At 42.6% G+C, this 14,475-nt stretch overlaps 1 protein-coding gene across 4 annotated transcripts in view; it reads left to right on the top strand.

The window, feature by feature from the left end:
• LOC105466629 (RNA binding motif protein 20) overlaps positions 1–14,475 on the top strand; it is a 197,223-nt gene that overhangs the window by 145,154 nt on the left and 37,594 nt on the right. For all 4 annotated transcript variants that reach the window (XM_011715696.3, XM_011715699.3, XM_011715715.3 and 1 more), the window contains exons 6-7: positions 10,006–10,146; positions 12,268–12,399. In XM_011715696.3, the coding sequence (XP_011713998.2) occupies positions 10,006–10,146; positions 12,268–12,399 (273 nt within the window). The remainder of the gene's footprint in view (positions 1–10,005; positions 10,147–12,267; positions 12,400–14,475) is intronic.

The raw sequence follows: 14,475 nt of genomic DNA, 5'->3' as shown, positions 1-14,475 counted from the left end.
CTTGAGCCTGGTGAGAAGCAACACAAGAAACATTTTGCTAGGAGCTAGGAGGTGACAGAGACCTAGGGGACAGCTCTCTGCTAGAGCTAGGAGGGGACAGAGAGCTAACATTTTGGGAGCTAGGAGGGGACAGAGAGCCCCAGACATTGTAGGATGATAATAACAACAATAGCCAACATTTATGTAGTGCTCAATATGTTCTTAGCATTTTTGTTTTGTATTAGCTCATTTAATCCTCTAGACAACCCTGTGAGGTGAATACTATTATTATCCTTATTGTACAGTTGGGAAACTGAGGCCTAGAGAAGCTGAGTACCTTATCTAAGGCCACATAGCTGGTAATTGGAGGTGGTGGGATTTAAACCTAGGCAGCCTAGCTCTGGAAGTCTTATTTGAAACCACTAAGCCCTGCAGCCTCTCTGCAAGGATCTGAGGGGTCTCTTCCTTGCTGTGATCCTTCTCTTTAGTAAGCCCCTCTCACCTCCTCCTCCCCCCGCCCCACAAGCCGCTTGGGAGGTTCCGAGGCTGCGTTGGAGGTGACAGGGACTTCTCTGGCCTTGGCCACTCAAGGATCAACCTGAAGAGGCCAGCCACACCTGGTATCCACATTCTTCTGCACTCTGACAGCATCTGCCAAGATGAACTCAGATGTTTGGAGGCTTTTTCTACAGACCCTGTGGAAGGGGAGAATCAGCATTTGTCTGGTTTTATCATTATAACTTTTGTGACATCTTGCTGGTCACGTGAGCCTCCCCAAGGCTACCTGAGGGACAAGGACAAAGCCTGCCCCAGCCAATCCCTACATTGTCAGTGGCTTGATGTTCATTCACATCCTTCTGTCAGATGCTGGTCCCCCGGTTTGCCATTGCCAGCAAATAGAATTGAATGCAGGTGTATCTGTCTTGAGGAAAACCTGAAATGCAAGAACATTGACATTTGAAGACAAGCTCAGAAATGGATAAATGATTAATCCACTCTTGAAAAATACTTTGCAAGGCTCCTTTAAGTAGCAGGAGAGTCTCTCAGAGAAACTATTGATTTTCTTTCTGCCTACAAACACCAACCTCCAAAGATATTACCTCAAAGATAAGGGGTGATTACTCTGTTGCCAAAGGATATTTTTCCAGGTTCCAATGAGTGCCCAGTGAGTTGTTTTTGCATATACATTTCTATTGTTTTTCTGCTTACAAAACTTATGCTTATTGTGAAAATGCAAACAGAAAAGAAATAATGAGGGGAATGAAATTCCCCGGTTATCTCCCTTTCAGCCCCCATAGAGATCCCATTTTCCTCCACAAGTGAGGTCTGGTCCTGTGCCAGCACTTTTTATGTCTGATTCCATTTACATACATCTTTTCAGAAACACATTTTGTTGAGTGAAACCAGGAACAGCCAGGACCCCGCCACTATCTGATCAGATCGCTAATGTCTGTGGAGCGAAGAGCAGTTACTGCCTCTAAAGCTCCCTGTTTTTAAGCAAGAGAAAATCAAAGTGACACGGAGCTCTGGAAATGAGCCTTCAGAATATATCCGAACTGCCACAAAATCTAAAAGGACCGCAAAGACCATCTGCCCCTGCCACCAAGCCCTTCTGGGGACAGACTTGGCTGCATTTAAACTTCTCCCACCTCTGTTGGAGTCTGAGTGTTTCATTGCCTTGTTTGTTTGTTTATTTTTGTTTGGGTTTTTTTCTCATTCTCTTTTCTTTTCCTTTTTATTGTTATTTATATATGTATTTATTTATTGAGATAGGGTCTCGCCGTGTCACCCAGGCTGGAGTGCAGTGGCGTGATCACGGCTTACTGCAACCTCCACCTCCTGGCCTCGAGTGATCCTCCTACTTTAGCCTCCAAGTAACTGGAACTACAGGCATGCGCCACCAGGCTCAGCTAATTTTTGAAGAGACAGGGTGTTGCCATGTTGCCCAGGCTGGCGTGTTTAGTTTTGACAGAGATGGGACACTGCACTGACAGTTGTATGCTGTGTTTGCTAGTGGTGGGGTGATTTGTGTCTGTCCCCCGCCCCTCCCATCCCACCCCAGGGTCCCCAGAGATGGGTGTTCACTTTCACTTAAGCTTCTGCCATTTGAGGCCAGGCACTTTCCCCTTGGCTGCCTGAATTGACATAAACAGTAATCAGGTTTCTGGAAGGGGCCTCGGGGCCTTCTCAGCCTGTTAATAGTTTTCTTGTGCCTGCCCGAGGTGCACTTTCTCTGTGACCGTCCCTGTAAAGCCACCCTGCGGTTTTCACAGCCACTTTGGAGTTTATTTAGTGCCACTGTCACACATGGGCCACCCTGACCTGGGATGGTACACCGTGTTTTTATTATTTCTTTCTCGCCAAGACCCTGCACATTGGGGAACTTGTATAAATAAGGAAATGGAGGCTCAGGAAAGTAGAAATGTCTGTGGAAGGCCAGAGGTGTAAGTCACAGGCTGCACCCCAGATTACTTTCTGTTTCTAGAACATGCATCTGTCTGCCCTGGCCCTCTGAACACATGGCTCAGAGCACTCTGGTCTCCTGACTTCTTTGAGCATGAGGACTAGTAATTGATGTGGCGTATGCTACCAGCCCCCTCAGCCACCATTCCAGCTCTGTCATTGCTCCTGTCCCTCCAGCAGGGGCCACCTTGTGCTTTTTCAAAGAGAACAAAGATGAGGAGACAGGAGCCCTGGGTAGGTTTTGCTTCGGAATTTGTTCTTTTTACAAATCTTACTTTTTCTTGTTGGAAAAGCAGTATGAACATTGTATAAACAATCTTTAACAGTAACAGAAATACAAAAGTCAACTTTGCAGAGAAAACCGAAGCTAAATGCTTTTATTATAACTATATATCTCTCTAGCTAGTGTATGTGTACATGTTTCATTAGTAAAAGTAATTTTTTGGGCACAAATCAGATAATGTCATATAATCTGTTTTTTTTTCACTTAACATAAGCTTTCAATACATATTTAAATTGATTTCTAGACATCTTTCCACATCAGAACATAAATAGTTCCTATTTTATTTTTTAACTTCACTTTTGTATTTACCTTAATTTGTCAAGTCTGCAATTGATAGGTTTTTCCAGTGACATCTGAGTTTTAATCACAAATCTGCCACCGTTTAATTGACCACAGATTAAGATCCTTAACTTCTCTCAGGTTTCAGTGTCCTCATATACAGCGTGGACCAGATGACCTCCCGATTTTAACGTTTTGTGACTCTACAGTTTCCAGGGATGTTAAAGTTGCTAAACAGGTGAATCGTCCAAGATCCATAGGCAATCCTGTGGATTTACCAGTAAAAGTTAATTCACTCTAAGTCAAAGCTAATATGCTCTATAAAATATTTGAAAGTATTAGTAAAGGCAATGTCTACCCTCCAAGTTAAGCCAAGATCCATAGCTATGGAATTCACAGCCATTTGCTATCTGCATAATAGGTTCAAAATCAACATCTTGCTCTCTGCATAACAGGTAATAAATCAACATCATGAGAGATAAATATTTGCCATGTCTGTTCTTAGGCATGTTTAGAACAAAACCAGCAAAGGCCCACAGACTCTGTGCCAGATAAAATTAGGTCACATCTAAGAGAGATCAGGCTGGAGCACAGAAGTCGTTTACTGAAGATGGAATCTACACTTCGCAGCTCTAGGAAGCAGTCTGAGAGACCTCTCACCCTGCAGGCCTGTTGCCGTAAGCCATATTTTTATTGCAACTCTAAGTTATTTGAAGTTGGGCCTCTTATTTGAACTCATCTGTGAAGCCTGTTTCTACCTGCACCAAGGGGAAATGAAAGGTCTCAGAATCTTCATATACAAGTCTGTTTGCTTCTTTTGCATTTCTCCCCAGCTATAAAAGAGTTGAGGGTCAGTTGAGAGGTCTGGGGCCCAGCCATATGAACCATCAGGAGCACCATCTGGTTTTAAAAGTGCAGCCCCAGCTTGTGAAAATGCACAGCCCAGGCCCCTGATCCCATGTGGGGGTACTCAAGGTCAGTGCTGGCTTGCAGGCAAGCTAAAGCCTCCCTGAGGCTGCAAAAGGATGATTGTCCCTTTAGCTTGGTAATTAGGGCTTTGGTCACTCCCCTGCAACTTAGCTGTCTTAGAGATGTGACCTCTGCTAGAAAGTTTTCAATGCACCTGTCTTATGTGTGGCTCCTGGGCTCTCAGCAGACAGAGCCCAGCAACACCTTGACCTGCCCTTCTCCCTACAGTATGTCTTTTAAAATTTATTTTTGATAACTTTTAATATATTTCAAACTTACAGAAAAGTTACAAAAAAGGTATAAGGAACTCCCATATAACTTTTGTCCAGATTAACTTCACTCCTCCTTTATATTTTGCCCCATTTGCTTTGTCATTTTCTCTGTATCTTCCTCTATCTATCCATCCATCTATCTATCCATCCATCTATCTATCTATCCATCCTCTGATCAGCTATGCATTTTCCCCTAAATCATTATTTTTAGAGTAGGTTGGTGACATTGTATCTCTTCGCTTCTTTTTAAGCTTGAATTTCCTAAGAATACAGACCTTGTCTTACATAATCACACCAATATTTTTCCCAATCCAGAATCATTGTGACATATCCTTTAACTGTTGAGGGGAGGAAGGAGATAAACATTATTTATAGGAGCCTACATAATGCCAGGTATTGCAGCAAAGCACCATACATTCACGGTGGCATTTCATCTTCCCAGCAGTCCTGTGGAATCTGTTTTTATCACCCCTGTTTTACAGACAAGCCAACTCGGGCATGGAGAAATTCAGTACAGACTCAGGTCTGTCTGATTCTCCCACTTCCCTGACTCTGGTACTTGGTGACTATAAAACTCACACTTGACGTGAGTCTGTTCTCAGAGAGGCCCCAGGCCCAGGTGTCTGTAGTTCATTTGTGTATCATCTCAACTCTTTCTAGCCACTGTGGCAGCACAATTATTCAGGGAGCTGCAGGGTTCATAAACAAGGTGCTCACTGCTTGGAGCTTATCTTCAGTCCTATAAAGATGAGACCACTACTAACGCAGACAAACATGTCTGAAAGATGAACATGCTTGGAAATGGATGCATGGTTAAACAGCCGATTACATGGAGAGAGAGGACAAACATTACATTCATTGGGACAGGGAGTGGGAAAGACATGGGTTTCCTGTTTATGCTGAGCACATTTGGAGAAAGCTATCATTATCCTGGTTCTTGGGGTTTAGCTTGCCAAGGCGTCTGGGAGGAGTAGAATTTTAGAACTTAGAGCCACATAAGCATATATATTTTTTACATCTGGAAAGGACTTTAGACCTACAGGTCACCTCCCTCATTCCAGACATGGGGAAACTAAGGCTCAGAAAAGGAAACTAGTTTGTCTCTGTCATGCACCTAATCAGTGGCTGAGCTGGGGATTGAACCCAGATCCTCTGTTTTCTAGCAGGATGTTCTTTCCACTGGAAAGTTCCAAGCTTTTTATAGCTCAAGTCCCCTTTCATTATTTACTTCCACCCCCAGCAGCCACTGTCCCACATTTTCAGATTTGGAAAGATTTTGTCTGCCAAAGTACTTGTATTAATAAGTAACTAACTAGTGACCCATTTTTATTAATCAAAGACAGAGACACACCAATTAGACTTTCTGATTAGCCTAAGAGCTAACCAGTGTTAAAAGACAAATTTTAAATGAATTACATTTAACAGAGTTTAATTTAATTGGGCAGCCCTCAGAACCAGAAGAGGTTCAGAGAGCTCCTCTGCACCACGTGGGCAGGCAGCATTTATGGGCAGAAAACTGAAGCGAGGTACAGAAACAGCTTGATTGGTTACAGCTCCGTATTTGCCTAATTTGAACATGGTCTGATCAGTCGGCTGCCTGTGATTAACTGAAGTTTGGCTGCTGTGATTGGCTGAGACTCAGCTATTTGTTACAAAAGTACACTACTTCAGGCTTTCACCTAGTTGATGTGCTAAACTGCAGTTCCTTACATAAGAACTCAAAGTATGGAGGCATCCTCAGGCCTAATTGAATTTAACACCAGATTACCATATCGATAAAGAAACTCAAAGTATGACCTCAACTCACATTTTTCAATGTCAAAAATAATGTTTAGCCCCCTGCTTCCTGTAGTATTATTACCTTCGAAGACCTTTAAGGGCTTATAAGAGAGCCCAGGTTGAGAATTACTGCACAGCATGGTGATGCTTGCTCAAGGGCACTCAGGATTGCCAGTGCCTCTGATGTACAAACTATACTTTTGATGTACCACTCAGGGACCTCACTCCCCCTGTTTCCCTTCTCACTTTCCTCCCTACCTCCCTCCCTTTTTCCCTCATCATTCAGATCTCCCACAGGGCATAGGGCAAATATGCCCTGTGGCATATAGCAATGTTTATGTGAAGTGTAATGAGAGTAGATAGAGTGATAATACTTACTATTCTACATCTCGTATGAATCATAGATGGTTTTGAACCTAGATGGACTTTAACAACAACCAAAAGATATTTCAGATCAATGGCAGAAAAGAACTTGATGAAGCATCCTAAATAAAATATTGACAAAAGAATAGAACACATAAAAATTAATTTATCTTTCTAACTGGATAGGATTTACCACATGCCCTGAAGCCAGACACCACACAAAAGCAAACTATTAACCCAGAGATTCTCAAGATTTTCATTTCATGGCTCACTTAGAAAATAATCTGCTGAAGTAAATGGTTTAACTGAAGAAGCCATTCATGGTTACTGGAGGAACTTGGCCTTCAGCCTGAGGGATCAATATCTTGGCACTCCCATAACCATTTGCAGTTGATGTAGCTCATAATTGGAAAGCTCCAAATCACTATTATCTGGAAGAATCTAAAAATCTCATTCGTATCTTAATAAATGACGACAAGGGAATTGGTAAAATCCGGCTCCTATTTCTGATTAAAATCTTGGAAGAGAAGGAACTCAGATGTCTTTTTAAAATTTGAGTGGAAATTTTAATTGCGGCCCATTCACTTTAGTGCCTTTGGTAACGACATCTACAGCATGAATACCTCTCTCTGGTGACCGGCAGCCGCGAGGTTGTTTTTTCTACTACCCAGCAGCCGCGGTTGCTGTGCTGTGTTCCAATAAAAGCCTCTCGAGTTGTCCTTTCAGTCTGGAGGAGACAATGAGAGAGGCACTGGCCCTCATGCCTGTTCACTAGGCAACTGGATGGGCCAGGAGCAGGATAGGCCCGGAACTGCCTTGGGTGTCTGCTCCGTTGTCCAAGCACGCATTAGCACAGGCCAAGCACAGCAAAGTCACATGGGGCAGAAACGTGCCTCGCTAAGAGGAGACCAGGCAGAGCGCCCAGCCTCAGCCCTCCTTGTGATAAGCTCAGAGGACCAGCTACTCTGCCCTGCTTGAAAGCTCAGCTGTGTCTGCATCTTTATGTGAACACTCACACTAATGGGAGGCAAAGATTCTGCTTCTTAATAGCACTCCTCCTTTCATCTCTGCAGAAGGGTTCAGTCCTCACTAGCCAGGCTCAGACTCAAAGTCTCCTAGCTGATGGAGAGTGCATTTGCACTTTAGGGAGATGAGGAGCTGCTCTGGGAGCTGCCTGAATCCTTGCTCCCCTTTGGGAAAGTGCTTGACCTCTGGACATTGCAGAGTGGGAGGTCGGAAAGAGGCACTTGGGCTTCTACAATTCAGGGCTGAACCATAAAAGGAAATTCTTATGGACTGTAATTGTTTTCAGCTCAAATGAGACAAACGAGGGCTTTTCATGGTAGAATTACCCAAGTATTAGCCCTTGTTAGGGATGATATCTTAGACTTTCCCCCTATATTACCTTAGCAGAGTCGGACCCACATCAAATGTAATTAGATGTTGAAGTTCAGTTTAACATAGAAAATTGTGATTATGCAAATGGAGACTATGCTATTAGAATGTGTTTCAGGTTTGGAAAATTATATCCTTCTCTTCCACATTGGGTTGGCTTATGGTTACTAATTCTTGACCCTCCCAGAGACTCTAGGCTGATTAAGGTTTGCACAAAACAGACAGACACACTTCCTCCCTCAAGGAGCTTTGATTAGGGCCAAATGGTGGCTTCCAAACTGTATTCCTTAAAGGTGCCTTTGAGACTGCCAGGTGGGGGTGGCGCCAGGGTGCCAGACCCCAAAGTTTGACCCGAATAGCTCTTTTATTTGTTGAATACATTGGTATAAATCAGTTTTATCTGAAGAAAGGATTCCAAGCTGAAAATATTTTGAAAACCACTGCCCTAAACCACAGGTTGTTGCTGTGAATGTCAATGCATATATATTACATTCTCATAAACTTTTCTGTGTTCTTTTTTCTTTATTGGAATTGTAAGTCAAGCAATATGAGGTATATATGAAGAAGGTTCAGCATGTCTCATCTTACTGCCTTCCTCTGAAGATAACCAGCACTGACAGGTTGATATGTATGCTCCACATCTTTGTCTGTTTGTGCTGACATTCTTTAAGCATTTTTTATTGCAAAAAATTTTAAATATACAGAACAGTAGAGACCAGTATAATTAATCCTTGTATACCCATCACCCAATTCCAGTAATTATCAAAATTTTACAACACTTGCTTCATCTTTTTTCATATATTTTTGTTTTGTTTTCCAAAAATGGCATCATGGTACACATACCCCTTGGTAGCCTGCTTTTAACTTAACAATCTGTCTTAAAAAGTATTCCATATCACCAAGGTGAGAGAATCACTTGAGGTCAGGATTTCGAGACTAGCCTGAGCAATACAGCAAGACCCTGTTTATACAAAAAATAAAAATAAAAAAATTAGCTGGGTGTGATGGCTCAAGCCATCAGTAGTCCCAGCTGTTCGGGAGGGCGAGTCGGGAGGATGGCTTGAGCCTAGGAGTTCAAGGCTGCAGTAAGCTATGTTTGTGCCACTGCATTCTAGTCCGAGTGGTCCAGGAAGATTCTGACTTCTTAAAAAAATTATTCTATGTCAGCACATTTACCTCCTTCTTGTCATGGGTTTGTAGTTTTCCATTGTATGATTAAACCATCATTTACTCAAACATTTCCCTATTGTTGGACATTCAGGCTGTTCCCAAAATTTTTTGCCACCTAATAAATTACTGTAATAAATGTTCTTGCACATAAGCCATCACATATTGGGGTGCTATTATTTCTATAGGGTACATTTCTAAGAGGGGAATGGCAGGATCATGGGCTCTGTATACTTTGTTTTATTTAATATTGCTAAAGTGTATTCTCAAAAGTTTATCGATACTCAACCTCCCACTAGCAACATACGGATATGCTCATTTCCTCATATCCTCCACAGCCCTGGTTGTTACTGCTTATAAAAAACATTATTGCCAGGCGCGGGGCTCACGCCTGTAATTCCAGCACTATGGGAGGCCGAGGCAGGCAGATCACGAGGTCAAGAGATCAAGATCATCCTGGCTAACACGGTGAAACCCCGTCTCTACTAAAAATACAAAAAAATTAGCCGGGTCATGGGCGCCTGTAGTCCCAGCTACTGGGGAGGCTGAGGCAGGAGAATGGCGTGAACCCAGGAGGCGGAGCTTGCAGTGAGCTGAGATTGCGCCACTTTACTCTAGCCTGGGCGACAGAGCGAGACTCTGTCTCAAACAAAACAAAACAAAACAAAACAAAACAAAACAAAACAAAAACATTACTGTGACATGGTGGTGGACGCCTGTGGTCCCAGCTACTTGGGAGGCTGAGATGGGAGAATCACCTGAGTCCAGAAGTCAAGGCTGCAGTAAGCCGTGTTTGCACCACTGCCCTCTAGCCTGGGCGATGGGAGTGAGTCCCCATCTCAAAAATATATATATATATTATGAATCCTTTTGTAAAGAGATAGAATACAATTGATATTTTATGTGTGTCTGTGAATGGATTTTTTCTGCACTAATTTTGTAAATTATAGTTTTACAATCATTGTTTGGGGGAAAGATAGCCATTAGGAATGTCTGGAAGAGAGGGGAAAAGGGAACCGTCTTCTGAAGACCGCGACTGATCCTTGTTGCTATTAGTTTGCACAGCGGAAAGGGGCTGGCCGCGTGGTGCACATCTGCAATCTCCCTGAAGGAAGCTGCACTGAGAATGACGTCATTAACCTGGGGCTGCCCTTCGGAAAGGTCACTAATTACATCCTCATGAAGTCGACTAATCAGGTAGGTCTGGGTATTTTCACTCCAGTGTAATACCACACATTAGTGAAATGGAACGATATAATTTTTGAAAGAAGTCATTCTTAACATAAAAAGCTGTTGCATAGCTGGCCTTCTGTTGGCATGGCATAGACGTTTTTGCTGGTGATGTTTTTTTGTTTCCCCTAGTTTCACTCTATCCTTCTAGTGATGGATACAGGCCTTTGTGAATTGCCTAGAGGTGAGAGGAGGTGCTTTGGAATGAGGTGCTCATTCACATAGAAAGGGTAATTGGCACACCCAAAATAAAAATCTATGGATTTTAATCTCTTCACTGTGTTGTCAACCCCCTGAGCTAATGCTATAGTCTTATCTTCTAAGCCTATCCTATCTTATGACCTGGATTTGGAGCCAGCCAAGAACCTGGGACTAGGTATTTTTCCTGGTCCTTGATGTCAGCAGGAGAGTAGGAGTGTAAGAATGGATGGATGCTTAGTAAATCTAAGGAACTAAGAATCCTTAACCTGTAGGAGTTGACTGAGCCCTTTGGGATGGAGTACCTTTGTCTTCATTTCTAAAGTCAGGTGGGGAGTTTATGCTCCCAACAGTCAAAAATCAGAATATTTTATCTTTTAATGAATATTTTTACTTTATTAATCAGAGGAACAGGAATAGGAAAAATTCTTTTCTTAAAGAAGGCTGAACTTTGGAGACTCATAGCCATATCAGGTCATCAGCTATCTCTCTCCATCAACCTGGCGTGAGACTACTCACTTGTCTCTGTTCCTACTTCTCAGAAATTCTATTTTGGGTAAATGCACAGAATTCAGCTTGTAACATTGATGTAGTGAGAGTCCCTATATTAGTATTATTCCCATTTGACAAGTGAGAGCTAGAGGTGCTAAAATGTTTATCAAGAAAGAGGCACTTAGAAAGCTGGGTGGCAGAATGTGAAATAAAACCCTAAAGAATCTTGACTTCTTAAGTCGCCCACACTAATGTCATAGACTATGACAGCATGGAGAAAAGCCGTGCATCTGAAATTCAGAAATAAATATGAGAGAAGGAAGGGAATGAGCTTATTTAGACCATTTAGTTTAAGGAAACGAGAGAGTTAGGGGCTCACAGTGAGGGCTTCCCTGTCACTGACCCCTTTTCCCCTGTAGCACTGAGAAATCAGGATCAGTATATTGTCAGTGTAGTACAAACCAAACAAATCCAAGAAACAATAGCAGCAACAAATTCACCACACCAGCTACTGGGGTAAACTGATGCACAGTCAAGACAGTCTCTTTGGAACTCTCAGTAGACACAGATTGAGTGGAAAAGCCCATTTCTCTGTGTTTTATCAGAGCAGTTAAATAAAGAAGAAAGATGCTGTGGAAACATAATTGGGGAATTTTCCTTTTTCTGTAACTCACGACAACATGGCCTTCCTTCAAGCCCAGGGGTTTGTGAGTTCCTGAATTTTGAATATGTTTCTGTCTTTATAAGGAAAGTAAGAGCTCAAGTAACCAAAGCTTGTGTCTCTTGCTGTCACCATCACCACCAAATAGCACGTTTTATAGGGATCAGCTCAAGGCCACATATGCAACTGCCCCTCCAGGGAAATGTGGGTTAGTGAACTCTCCCATCTCAGAGGGATTCTATGGCATGATGTAGCCCGGGACAGACACACATAATTAAGAACAATGTCTGGTAACCCTGGGGATCAGGAAAGGGCCGTCTTATAATGAGCTCTTTTGGTGATGTTTATAAAAAGGTCTCTTTGAACAGATGGGATCAAAGAGATCTCTTCTTTATACTGACTTTTTTTTCCTTTGAAGTGAGGTATAAAACACATACTCTACAGTGTGTGATGTGCACTCATCCTACATGCACAATTCCATTAGTTACATGTGTACACCCATATAGTTAACACCCAGGTCAAGATATAGAGCATTTCCAGAATGTCAGGTTTCTTCATGCTTCTTCTCCATCGGTTCCCCATCCCCACCTGAGAGAGAAGCTCAATGCTAACTCCTGTCACCATTGATTAGTTTTGTCTGTTTTTGAACTTCATAGACATGGAGTCATGCCTTGTACTGAATCTTGTTTAAGACCATTAAAGTCAAGTCCAGTGAGTGTCCTTCCTTTCTTTCTTAGGCCTTTTTAGAGATGGCTTACACAGAAGCCGCACAGGCCATGGTCCAGTATTATCAAGAAAAATCTGCTGTGATCAATGGTGAGAAGTTGCTCATTCGGATGTCCAAGAGATACAAGGAATTGCAGCTCAAGGTAAAGCATTATCTTGTTCATTCAGTCATTCAACAAGCACCAGATGAGTTTCTCCTCCTTGTTAGGCACTGACCTAAATGCTGGTGGAAAGGAGAGGATAGGAAAAGATTCAGAAATGACACACTGCCTTTGAGGATCTTGAGGCAAACCATTGCAGCATGGCAAGAACAGTGCTTTTGAGGTAAATACAAAGTGCAAAGAGGCATTTAAGTCTACCTGGGAGCCAAGGAAAGTTTTCCAGAAGAAGATGTTTACAGGGGAACTAAGTCAGAAGGGAAAGGTTCTGGGAGTTCCAGGCATAAACGCTTGAATACAACCTTCTCTACCTATACAGACCTTCAGTAACTTTTTCTTCCTCTGTCACCCCCTTGATCTCTTGCTCTCTTCTCTCTCCTTCATATTTACGTCTTAAGCCTCATAGAAGCCCTTCTAAGCAGTCCTTGGCTGAATTGGCCACTGTCAGAACTCGGGAATGCATTCAAATAGTTCCAAACCAGGGTTTGCTTTTGTTTTAGCTGATCTACATTTCTTTCTTTTCTTTCCCTTCTTTTTTGTTTTATTGTGAAGTATAACAGAACACACAGAAAAATGGCTGATTATACATTGTGCGGTTTAAAAAGTAATAATGGGTGAGATCTCATAAACCCCATAAAACCACCACCAAAGTCAAGAAGTAGCATATAGACACACCCAGAAGCTCCTGTGAGTCCCTCCTCATGTTCAGCCCCTCCCTGTCTACTCTCCTGACTTCAACGATAATCATATCTGTGCTTTTTCTTGTAGTCCTACCACCTGTATATGCCTCCCTAAATATCATGGTTTAGTTTTGCCTGTTTTTGAACTTTACATAAATGGAATCATGCTGTGTTCTTACAGATCTTGCTTCTTTCATTCAACATGATGCCATCCATGTTGTTGGGTGTGTCTATTTATTTTCATTGTTATATACATTTCCATTATATGGCTATACAATTTGTCCATTCTACTGTTGATGGACATTTGAGTTGTTTTAGGGACAAGGCTAATCTGAACCTTCTCAAACATGTCATCCTGGTATATATGCACTTGAGCAGACAACTAGAGGTACATACATAACTAGGATTGAGATAGCTGCATCATAAGGCATGCTTACCTCAACTTTCCTAGATGACAGCAAGCTCTTTCCAAAATTAGTTGTCTCACATTTATACTCCTCCTAGTAGTGTATTAGAGTTTTCGGCTGGGCGTGGTGGCTTATGCCAGTATTCCCAGCACTTTGGGAGGCTGAGGTGGGCAGATCATGAGGTCAGGAGTTCGAGACCAGCCTGGCCAACATGGTGAAACCCCATCTCTACTAAAAATACAAAAATTAGCCAGGCATGGTGGCAGGCGCCTGTAATCCCAGCTACTCAGGAGGCTGAGGCAGGAGAATTGCTTGAACCTGGGAGGTGGAGGTTGCAGCGAGCTGAGATTGTGCCACTGCACTCCAGCTTGGGCAACAAGAGTGAAATTCTCTCTCAAAAAGAAAAAAAAAGAGTTTTCAGTGATCTACATTCTTGCTAACACATTGTCTTGTCCAACTCTTAAATTTTTGCCTATCTTGGAGAGTATCATGGTTTATCAGAGTTTTGTTTTGTTTTGTTTTTGAGACGGAATCTTGCTCTGTTACCAGACTGGAGTGCAGTGGTGCGATCTCCGCTCACTGCAATCTCCACCTCCCAGGTTCAAGCGATTCTCCTGCCTCACCTCCGAGTAGCTGGGACTACAAGCATACACCACCACACCTGGCTTTTTTTTTTTTTTTTTTTTTTTTGTATTTTAATAGAGACAGGGTTTCACCATGTTGGCCAGGATGGTCTCAATGTCCTGACCTCATGATCCACCCACCTCGGCCTCCCAAAGTGCTGGGATTACAGGTGTGAGCCACTGCACCTGGCTGGTTTATCACAGTTTTGTATTTTATCCTCCTAATTGTGCATGGAAGTTGAGCACTTTTTCATTGTTTGTTGGCTGTTCCGTCTGGATCTTCTTTGATGGGATGTTTCTTTTCAAGTCATCTGCCCATGCTTTTCTTTTGCATTGTGTCTTCTTATTGGT

This window comes from Macaca nemestrina, chromosome 9 (genome assembly GCF_043159975.1).
Source record: "Macaca nemestrina isolate mMacNem1 chromosome 9, mMacNem.hap1, whole genome shotgun sequence".
Classification (NCBI taxonomy): Eukaryota; Metazoa; Chordata; class Mammalia; order Primates; family Cercopithecidae; genus Macaca; species Macaca nemestrina.
This window is presented reverse-complemented; position numbering and strand designations above follow the sequence as displayed.